Source organism: Anolis carolinensis, unplaced genomic scaffold (genome assembly GCF_035594765.1).
Source record: "Anolis carolinensis isolate JA03-04 unplaced genomic scaffold, rAnoCar3.1.pri scaffold_29, whole genome shotgun sequence".
NCBI classification, from domain to species: domain Eukaryota; kingdom Metazoa; phylum Chordata; class Lepidosauria; order Squamata; family Dactyloidae; genus Anolis; species Anolis carolinensis.
In genome coordinates, this window is record NW_026943838.1 from 319,485 (window position 1) to 330,952 (window position 11,468).

The 11,468-nt window shown below is 44.1% G+C and overlaps 1 protein-coding gene across 2 annotated transcripts; it reads left to right on the top strand.

Moving 5' to 3' along the window:
* The first annotated feature begins 86 nt into the window (after positions 1-86).
* Positions 87-10,548, top strand: LOC134294917 (zinc finger protein 501-like). 2 transcript variants are annotated; one of them, XM_062966767.1, is made up of 4 exons: positions 316-399; positions 2,241-2,758; positions 3,094-3,763; positions 7,686-10,548. In XM_062966767.1, the coding sequence occupies exons 3-4, from the start codon at positions 3,634-3,636 to the stop codon at positions 9,041-9,043; spliced, it is 1,488 nt and encodes a 495-aa protein (XP_062822837.1). In that variant the 5' UTR covers positions 316-399; positions 2,241-2,758; positions 3,094-3,633; the 3' UTR covers positions 9,044-10,548. The 2 variants fall into 2 exon arrangements, with proteins under 2 accessions (XP_062822838.1, XP_062822837.1); XM_062966768.1 differs by lacking the exon at positions 7,686-10,548 and having other exon boundaries at positions 87-399; positions 3,094-3,607.
* The last annotated feature ends 920 nt before the right edge of the window (positions 10,549-11,468 follow it).

Here is an 11,468-nt window from a genome sequence, read left to right on the forward strand (position 1 = left end):
ACAACAACAATATTTGTATCCTGCCACCATCTCCCCCAGAGGGGACTCGGCGTGGCTCACAGAAAGATCCCATACAAAACAGGAACAATATACAATACAGCAATCAACAAGAAGCCCTGCTTGACTCTCAAGCCAAAAGTGGGTGGTAGAAATCACATGGTACAAAAGCTGACTGGCACAACCTGGGGATCCCAACCAGGCCCTGGAAAGACAGGCGCTTGGCTCCTCTGCTGCTGAATTCACAGGCCCAGTGGGGAAGACATCTCACCACGTTCAAACAGTGGACGTGGCTCTTCATGAGACATGCCGCACCCTCACAGGATGTCTGCGCCCCACACCACGGGAGAAATGATACTGTTGAGTCCCTCTGGGGAGAGAGGGCAGTCTAGAAATGAAATGGTATTTATTATTATGATTATTATTATGGCACCATCTGACATCTGTGGGGAAGTAGCAGCCTGTAATGAAAGGACCAAGGCAGTGACATCTCTGGCCCATCCCCTGTTTGGATATCAGCCAGCATGTCAATGCCTTAAATCAAGAAATAGTTTCCTAAGATCTACAAAGATACTCGCAGGAACACCTCAGCAACAACTTTATTTGTGTGTCCCGCCTCCATCTCTCACTCCTTCCTTCCTGGCCTGAGATGGAGGGATGGAGAATGACCTCCACAAGAGGAAACGAAATTTGGGACAGATGAGGTATCAAAGAAATTGCTTGGGGGGGACAGGGGACACACGGTGGTAAGGCATAATATATATATATATATATATGGGTGAAAATAACAGTGGATGCAAAAATGTATTGTAGAATTGTTTTGAATATTGAATATTATGCGTCTGCTGTATAACAAGGGGTGTCTATATTTTTTAAAAGAACTATATCAATGTCTTCTGTATCATGAGGAAAAGGAAGGGGGTGGAGGGGGGAAGAGAAGCCTTGTCTTTGTTATAGCTCTTTATCTCTTTAACCCAAGCCCTAGTATTATAGACAGTGTCTAAAGTTTTGGAAGATCCAAATGTCCTCTGTGACAGAAACAAATGTACTCTTGTCCTCAGGACTTTGCCTTCCCACGCTATCCACTCTCCTTCCCGCCTTCTTTTCCAGTTCTTTGCATGTATTTCATATCATAAGGACTGCCATATAGATCTAAACTATCAATTCCATTAGTTAGTAAATTAGGATTGTGTGGGTAAGAATTCACTATGTTACATTGTTATCTTCTTTTATTTAAACACTACACAAATATGTATTAATATATATGTTGTCGCTCTAAAATACCTAATTAACAAGGCTCGCAACCTTTTGTGTTCTAATCAAAGAGTGCTGATAGGTCAATTATTCAAAGTCTCTTGAATAAAGAGTTCAGAAACAGTACAAAATGTAACTGTATACTATTAATAATATTTTAGTCAACAGATCCTGCTGTGGCCATCTTCCTTTGCTTTGTGAATTCAATGAATGGCTTCCATTCTTCTTGGAAGTTTCTGTGTATTTGTTTGTTGTACAGCTAAAGTTAGTTTGTCCTATTTGGCCATTTCAAAACCTTTTGTAATCCAGTTTTCTGGTGTTGGCATGTCTTGTTGTTTCCATAGTTTTGCGTATTCAGTTCTTGCTTCTGTTGTCATATAAAGAAAGAGTCTTTCTTGATGTTTCCCAGTAGAAAAAGTTATGGTTTTAATGGGATTTTGTACTCTAGAATAGTTTCCATGTCTCTGTGGATTTTTATTCAGAATTCGTTAGAATTTGGGCAAGTCCCAACATATCATGTGTGTGTGTGTATTTGAGAGTTTTTCTGGAGTTATGTACCATCTATGTATCATTTTGTTGAAATTTTATTTAATTGTGTGACTCCTTGTAAATTTTAGTCATTTTTACCAGAGCTCTTCCCATTCTCGTGGACTTATTGCTCAGCCTAGACTTTTCACCCACTGAATCATAGGTTTTTTAATTTCTTCATCAATTGTAAAATCTTTCAGAGGAAATTGATGCAGCTTCCCAGCTGGCTTGTTTTTTGTCTGTAGCAGTTGGTTCTGCTTACAATATGAAACACATATATCAAACAACTACAATCACATTTCAAAATTCCATTTAAATTAAATTACATTCAAACCTTTATAAATAAACATTTCAAGTCCAAACGCGGTCTGTCATTATACCTTGGATCATATAGTTGTCATTTCTGCTGCTACTATTGCTCAAAAGCCTGGTCCCACAACCTTTCTGCCTTTCTTTCACAGAGGAAATGTGATTTTTGGCTGAGAATTTCGGAGTAGAGCCTGTGGAGGGATTTCTTTCCCTTGAAAGAAAGAAGAGGGAGGAAAAACATCTTGGATACGGTTGGGTTCTTCACCAGAGTGGTTCCAACATGGAGAGACCCAACTCACGTGGGCCTGAAGCAGGACCTGGGGGCAGTGGGGAATCCTGGGAAAGAACCAGACATGAGTCCCTGAGTGTGGACCTTGACAGCTCGGACACACAGCGCCAGCGCTTCAGGCAGTCCTCCTACCAAGAGGGTGAAGGACCCAGAGGGGTTTGCAGTCGTCTCCACGATCTGTGCCGCCAGTGGCTGAAGCCAGAGCAGCACACCAAGGCCGAGGTGCTGGACCTGGTGACCCTGGAGCAGTTCCTGAGCATCCTGCCCCCAGAGATGGGGAGCTGGGTCCGAGAGTGTGGGGCAGAGACCTGTTCCCAGGCGGTGGCCCTGGCGGAAGGCTTCCTCCTGAGTCGGGCCGAGGACAAGGAGCAGGAAGGACAGGTGAGAGCATTCCCTCTGGGTTTCACTAACCTGGGGACTGATGGACAGATTAGAAGTACATCCTGCCTTTCTTCCAAGATGGGACCGATGTGGGGGATGAGCAAGGCCCTGCTCCCTCGGCCTCTCTCCCCACCTGCTCTGCCCCTCCATCTCTACCGTCAGCTTGGTTGATGCTCTGCTCAAGATAGAACATAGACAATGATGGGAGGGGGAGGGGGGCATTGGTTCCAAACTAGGTTCCCATCTCAGAGTTATTCTTTCCAAAAAGGTCTAGAGGTCTGTGATATTTCTGAACTTTTTCCAAACTCCTTCTGGAATGCTCTGTGCTCTTCCAGGCCCCTAATAATAACTCCATGGAAGTCCCTGCACCAGAGGAATCTCCACCAGACACCACCCAGAGTCTCAGGCAGAAGGAGCTGAAGCGGGAAGGAGACGGGGCTGCCGCCTTGCAGGGTGAGAAGGAACTCTTCTGGGAGTTTTGGGGTTTCATGCTTTAGGGGGATGATAAATAAATTAAATTATTGTTGGACTTTTTGTTGTTGTTATATGTACGCATTGGGTTGCTAACAGTGTGATTTCAGTTTGATTTGTAGTTTTCTTTCATGCAATAGGACTGAAAATGGAGCCTTCAGTGTCTTCCCAGGTGGGACCCTAAGCGAAGATGAGTCTTGAAACTGAGCTGGAAGACAAACAGACAGCAAAGAATCACTTTAGTCAATTGAAACACCAAGCCCAGTGCTAGTTTCAGTTGAACATTCTCACAGCACTGCTTGCGAGATAAAGTCCTAAACCCTCACATTGTACATCTTCTTGGGCTGTTGAATGCGCCTGTGTTCTTAGGGCCGTTTCCTCATCGGTCTCTTTATAGGACTGCAATGGTCACATCTGAGGCCTGTTTCTGTGACCAGCTTTCCACCCCTTGCTCTCTCTCCAGGGTCTGGAATGATGCTGTTGCCGAATCCTCAGTCGTTTCTCCCCCTTTGCGATGGAGTGGGACTGAGTCAGGTAAGCAGAAGGATTCCTGGGAGAGGAGGGCTGGGCCTGCCGGGGTGCCTTTGGTTCCAGACTTAATTATCAAACATCGGTTGAAACTGACAAGATTAAATACTTTTCCTTAGAAGTGGAATACTGAAGGCACAATTGCAAACATTTGCAACAAGGAGGGGGAAAAAATGAAGAGAAAACTAAAGAAAGCAGAATGGATGTTCAAAGAACTTTCAACGGAGCTATGATTGAAAAGGGACATGTACAGGAAATGGGAAAGAGGGGGATCACCAAAGAATGTAAACGAGTAAACCGCATAAGTCGGGAAAAGGCCTAACCATCTAAATCAGAAAATGAGGTCAGAAGAAGAAATGAGCCAAGAGTAGGGTCTGTGCCTGGAGAAGGTGGTGAGATGCTAACCAGGGATAGGGAAGAGTTAGAACACGGCCTCAGTCTTCTCCCAAGAGGAAATGGGTATTCTACCTGAGCAAGATGGAGAAATTGGGAAAATGCAACCCAAAATGGGTAAAGAAGTGATCCAGGAATACCTGGCCACGCTCAATGAATCCAAGTCTCCAGGGCCAGGTGAACTACACCCAAGAGTATTGAACTAACAGCAGTAATCCCAGAACCACTGTCAATCCTCTTTGTTCATTTTTGGGAACAGGAGAAGTCCCAGCAGGCTGGAGGAGGCAAAGGTTGTCTCTATCTTCAAGAATGGACCAAAAAGAGGTCCCCTAACAATGACCATCCAGTTATCTTGACTTGGCCCATAAGCAGTTGGAGCAGCTGTTTAGACTCTTGAATTTTTATAAGGAGGAGATCGTTTGATGTGGATAGTTAATCATTATAGAGGGAGCAGATCTGTTTGTTTGCTATTATGCACTCTTTATGGAACCAATGTTTGGGTCTGACCCTGGGTTGCCTCGACATTCTTTGCCAATCATATAGTTTTTAAAAGATAGGTTTTATAAGGGATTCAAACCCGGTGATGCCTCCTCGAAATCTGGGATTTCAATGATCATAGTTTCTATGGACAACACTTCCTAAGAGTTCAAGATATCCAGGCACACCCCTTTTGTCTTAACGTTCCGCTTCAGCCTGGTGTATTGTGGGTAGGCTTGTCCAGGTGGGGAAGTGCTGCTTCTCTCCAAAACCAGGAGAAGTGGGAGATAGATGATCACTAAGCAAGGAATTGTCTATAGCAAATGAATCAATGTCACTAGCTATGGAGGGAGAAGTCAGAAGATAGTCTATGACACTAGAGCCCCTTGGTGAGACTAATGTATATTCTCCAGAGTCAGGAAACTGAGTAAGTCCATTTAGCCGGGACAGGTTGAGCTGCGTGGCCATTTTGGTCAGGCACTTTCCGGCTTGGTTTCACGGTTGGTCCTTAGAGTGTCGGGCTTCTGGTGTCAGGAGAGAGTTGAAGGGATCTTTGTCCAGGCCCTCTTCTCTCAACACATTTATTCAACTAGATCCTACCCTTGCATTGAAGTCACCCGTTATCTTGACCTAAATAACAGGAAAAATGTTGGAGCAGATCATGAAGAAGGCCATCTGGAATCACTTGGGAAAAGTGCTGTAATCACTGAAGGGCAAGATGGGTTTCTCCAAAACAAGTCATGCCAGACTAATGTACTTTTCAGTAGAGCTACAAGCTTGGTAGAGGAAGGAAATGCAGTGGATGTAGCACATCTTGCTTTCAGTAAGACCTCTGGAAAGGCCTCCCATGGTTTCACAAACAACTAGTAAAAAGTGGGCTGGATAATACTCCTGTTCGGTGGATTTGTAATGGTTTGAGCAACAAAGGGTGGAGTGTTGCAGGGTTCTGTCCTGGGCCCAGTACTGCTCAACATGCGTATCATATTTTGAGATGACACCAAATTAGCAGGTATAGCTGACAGTCTAGAAGATAGGATCAGAATTCAAAATGGCCTGAACATGGTAGAGAGCTGGGCCAAAACTAACCCAATTACTGTCAACAAGAATATATGTAGAGTTGTACACTTAGGCAGGAGAAAAATGCCATGCACAGGAACAGGATGGGCGACACCTGGCTTGACAGGCATTCATATGATGGGATCTTGGAGTGTTAGAGGACTGCAAGTGGAACATGAGCCAACAATGTGATGCAGCAGCTGAAAAGAGTATGAGATTTTGGGCTGCATCCCAAGGAATATCGAGTCTAGATTGAGGTGACCTTTCTGCTATGACGAGACCTCACCTGGAATAATACTGTGTCCAGTTCTGGGCTGGAACATGCTCAGATTCCATTCCTGATTCTACATATCAATTAAGAAATGGTTCTGACTGTGACCAACCCGTCGTCTCTAGAAAGCTTACAACTGTGTCATGGAGGCCTTCGCCCTTTCCTTTTCAAACAACCAACAGAAATGTAAATCTACTTTAAAGAATTTCTTGTCATTATTTTCCTTGACATGTGAGAAGGGAATTTTTTCTTCTTCCGCCAGGGCCCAATCGCCTTTGAGGACGTGGCTGTGGATTTCTCCCTGGAGGAGTGGGTTCTCCTGAATCCGGACCAGAAAGCCTTGCACAAGCAGATCATGGAGGAGATGAATGGGATTGTGGACTCTCTTGGTAAGGCTCCCTCACTGATGGGGATTTCTGTTTCAAAAGGCAGTATTAGCCTAAATCGTCACAGTCACTGGGGGTCTGCAGGGCAGGGCTTGTCTTAGAAATATATAAAATAATAATAATAATAATAATAATAATAATAATAATAATAATAATAATAATAATAATAATAATAATATAACATTAGCACCAATTCAGACTCAAGTGGGAAGATTTCCATAACGGGTCAAATCGAAGCCTCTCTCTCTCTCTCTCAGTGTTTGTGTGAGAGGCAAGGAGAGGGAGGAAGCAGATTGGCTGGAGAGAGGGGCCGGAGAATGGTTGATCAAGCATCAACTGTCGAGCCTCTCAGAATCTCACACAAGGATAGGGTTAGGGCTCTAGAAACCACAATGACACACATCGAGCAACAGGAAGAAGCAACGGGGATCGACATCATGGTGCCGCAAAGATGGCGAGACTTGGCAGAAGAGAAATGGCAATCGTCGGAAAAGCAGGCAAGGGTCACAGATTTTAAAAAATCTTCACAAGACTGAACTTTTTAGAAATTTAACTTCCGACAGTGTTGTTTTATGCAATTCTATATTTATAGTCAATTTTTAGTAGTAAATATTTTTTGTAGTCAATGCTTTCAATACATTGCTATGTTTTGGTGCTAAATTTGTAAACACAGTGATTTCTCCATAATGTTACCATGTATTGAACTGCTTTTCCTGTCAATTTGTTGTAAAACATGATCTTTGGTGCTTAATTTCTAAAATCATAATGTAATTTGACCTTTAATAGGCTTTTCCTTAATCCCTCCTTATTATCCAACATTTTCACTTATCCAGTGTTCTCCTGGTCAGTTTATGTTGGATAAGCGAGACTCTGCTGTTCTCTGAAATTAGGTATGGGATGTTCTACGTTGGAGCGGAAAAATCCAACCTTAAGGGAGCATGGGAAAAGAGAACTGGGATTGGGGGAGAGAAATAAAAAGGAGAGAAGGATGGTGAAATGGGTGGTAGTTGGTAAAGTCTAAAGCTAGAGAAAAAGGCAAGCATTTGGATGTGAAGGGGAAAGGCATCCATTCCCCAGAGAGAAGGAGACGGAATAAACAACCGGGCTGGGCTGAGCAACAGGGAGCCTCAGGAGCGTATGTTACTCATCTCTCTCTTAGAGGCTCCAGGCAGACAACCAGGGTCCATCTTCACTGAACAAGGGGTGGGGAAAGGACAACGTGTATATCTCCTTTTCCTCCATGTCTGTGTTGTTTTGAGGATCATTTCAATCCACTTCTTATCCCACATCCTTTGAGTCTTTATGACTCACACTGAGGAACAATTGTTTATGTTCTTCTTCACAGTAGATAACGGGGAGAAGAGCCATGTATGCACCAAATACAGGAAGCATTTTGGACACAACTGGGGCCTTCGTCAACAGCAGCAAGCCCACAGAGAAGATGGAGGTTCTGCCAAAGAAAGGCCTGACAAATGCAGTGTATGTGGGAGGTGTTTTACCCAAAATATGGCACTTGTGCTTCACAAGACACTTGATGTTGGGAAAAGCCATCTTAAAGGGAAAGTATCTGCAAAATGTGTGGTGAAACACAAGAAATTTCACACAGGTCAGGAACAATACAGATGCCAAGAGTGTGGGAAATGTTTTGCTTCCAGTTCAGCCTTGGTGAGGCTCAAAAGACTCCACACAGGAGAGAAGCCACACCAATGCCAGGAGTGTGGGAAATGTTTTGCTGAAAGTTCAGCCTTGTTGAGCCACAAAAGAGTCCACACCAGGGAGAAGCCATACAAATGTGAGGAGTGTGGGAAATGTTCTGTTTCCCATTCAGACTTGTTGAAGCACAAAAGACTCGACACAGGAGAGAAGCCATACCAGTGCCAGGAGTGTGGGAAATGTTTTACTTGCAGTTCAACCTTGGTGAGCCACAAAAGACTCCACACAGGAGAGAAGCCACACCAATGCCAGGAGTGTGGGAAATGTTCTGCTTCCCGTTCAGACTTGTTGAAGCACAAAAGACTCCATACAGGAGAGAAGCCATACAAATGCCAGGAGTGTGGGAAATGTTTTGCTGAAAGTTCAGCCTTGGTGAGGCACAAAAGACTCCACACAGGAGAGAAGCCATACCAATGCCAGGAGTGTGGGACATGTTTTGCTTGCAGTTCACACTTGGTGAGCCGCAAAAGACTCCACACAGGAGAGAAGCCATACCAATGCCAGGAGTGTGGGAAATGTTTTACTTCCAGTTCAACCTTGGTGAGGCACAAAAGACTCCACACAGGAGAGAAGCCATACCAATGCCAGGAGTGTGGGAAATGTTTTGCTTACAGTTCAGACTTGGTGAGGCACAAAAGACTCCACACAGGAGAGAAGCCATACCTATGCCAGGAGTGTGGGAAATGTTTTGCTGTCAGTTCACACTTGGCGAGGCACAAAAGAGTCCACACCAGGGAGAAGCCATACCAATGCCAGGAGTGTGGGAAATGTTTTGCTTACAGTTCAGACTTGGTGAAACACAAAAGACTCCACACAGGAGAGAAGCCATACAAATGCCAGGAGTGTGGGAAATGTTTTGCTGACAGTTCAAACTTGATGAGCCACAAAAGACTCCACACAGGAGAGAAGCCATATAAATGCCATGAATGTGGAAAATGTTTTACTCAGAGTTCAGCCCTTAACCAGCACCAGAGAACACATACCGGCTAAAAAACAGCCATTGTGTGTAAATGTCTGATTTCAAACTTTGAAAAGTTCTGCGTCAGATTTGGTGGAGTCCCCGTTCTTGTCATTTGAACCTGTAAGTTGGAGGTCTGTTCTCTGGAGCAGCAGAAAGAAAGCTCTGTGTGACAGTCCTTCAGAGCAGTGGTTCTCAACCTGTGGGTCCACAGATGTTTTGGCCTTCAACTCCCATAAATCCTAACAGCTGGTAAACTGGCTGGGATTTCTGGGAGTTGTAGGCCAAAACACCCGGGGACCCACAGGTTGAGGACCACTGCTTCAGTGTCAGTTCCTGGCAGGTGTAGGAGACAAAGATAGGCTCACACAGCTTGTAGCTATGGAAAACTTTATTGAATCCGCCTTGCCAAAATGGCCGCAAAGCTTCTACTGCCCGTCTTCCGCTCTTTCCCCTCAGTATATTGGGTGGTTGCTTCCCTCCTCCCTTCACGTCTCTTCTTCTCCATTCACACCTCCCTTTCCTTTTGTCCTTTCCCACGTTTGAAGACCAGACCCTGTCATAAACCAGCCTTCCCAGCCAAATGGTCTTCTTTATCCGATTTGTTGTAGTCAGGTGTGAAAAGGACAGCTTGGAGAATGCTGATCTTTTTGCATCCTGACATTCAGAGAGTTAAATATTAAGTTAAGTCTTGTCACCTCGTCTGAAAAGAAATAAACCATAAGTGATTCCATCACTTGTTCCTCTGGTCTTAGTTTCCAGCTCCATTTCCACCTTGGTTTAAATGTCCAGTTTGTGAACGTTGTGCCCCTACAGACACATCCTCTGTTTTCCTCTTTAGTCAGGACTGGTCAGCTTGAATATTGTAAATGGCCGTTATGGGAGGGATCCAGAGTTAGCCCCTTCCCTTTCAGACAGTGGCTCTCAACCAGTGGTCCACGGACTACCAGTGGTTCGCAAGAACTAAAATACGGTCTGGCTTCTAACCTTCCCTTCCTTTGCTTTCTTTTTTCTAGCCCTTCCTTCCCCTTTCTTCCTTCTTTCCTTCTATCCTTGTCTTCTTGTCCCTTCCTTTGCCTTTTCTCTTGCCCTTCATTCCTTCCTTTTTCTCTTCCCTCCCTTTTCTCCCCTTTGCCTTTTCTCTTGCCCTTCTTTCCTTTTTTTCTTCCCTTCACTTTCCTTCCTTTTCCTTCTTTTCTCTTGCCCTTCCTTCCTTTTTCTCTTCTCTCCTCTTCCCTTCCTTTGCCTTCTTTTCTCTTGCCTTCTTTCCTTGCTTTTTCTTGCTCTTCGCTTGCCTTCCCTTCCTTTGCCTATCATATGTTATGGACTGGAGTAGAGTACAATATATGTCTCATTTGATGCCTTATGAACTTGAATGCAAACTATAATTGTTTTTATTAATCTGTTTATCCTATTATATTATATTATTGATGTACTCTGATTGTTGTTTATGTGAGTTTAATATGTCGTAAGCCTCTTTGGGTCCAGTGAGGGAGAAAAGCAGGATATAAATAAAGATTCATCATCATCATCATCATCATCATTATTATTATTATTTTCTCTTCCCATTCTTTACTTCCCTTTTTCTCTTCCCTTCCATCCCTTTGCCCTCTTTTCCCTTGCCCTTCCTTCCTTCTTTCCTTGCTTTACCTTCCCTTCCCTTCTTTTCTCTTGCCCTTCCTTCCTTTTGCTCTTCTCTTCCCATATATTCCTTTGCCTTATTTTCTCTTCCCCTTCCTTCCCTTCCTTTGTCTTCTTTTCTCTTGCCCTTCCTTCCCTTTTTCTCTTCTCTTCCCATATTTTCCTTTGCCTTATTTTCTCTTCCCCTTCCTTCCTTCCCTTCCTTTGTCTTCTTTTCTCTTGTCCTTCCTTCCTTTTTTTCTTCTCTTCCCATATTTTCTTTTGCCTTATTTTCTCTTCCCCTTCCTTCCTTCCTTTCCCTTCCCTTGTCTTCTTTTCTCTTGCCCTTCCTTCCTTTTTCTCTTCTCTTCCCATATTTCCCTTTGCCTTATTTTCTCTTCCCCTTCCTTCCTTCTCTTCCTTTGTCTTCTTTTCTCTTGCCCTTCCTTCCTTTTTTTCTTCTCTTCCCATATTTTCTTTTGCCTTATTTTCTCTTCCCCTTCCTTCCTTCCTTCCTTTCCCTTCCTTTGTCTTCTTTTCTCTTGTCCTTCCTTCCTTTTTCTCTTCTCTTCCCATATTTTCCTTTGCCTTATTTTCTCTTCCCCTTCCTTCCTTCCCTTCCCTTGTCTTCTTTTCTCTTGCCCTTCCTTCCTTTTTCTCTTCTCTTCCCATCCTTTCCACTACCGAGAAGGAAGGCCCTGTCTCTCATCCCTGCCAATCATGCCAGCGAAGAGGGCGGGATTGAGAGCAGGGCCTCTCCAGACGGTCTTAGACTCCGAGATGGTTCATAAGGGGAGAGACGTTTGGACAGGTAACCCATCCAACACAGGCTGTGAC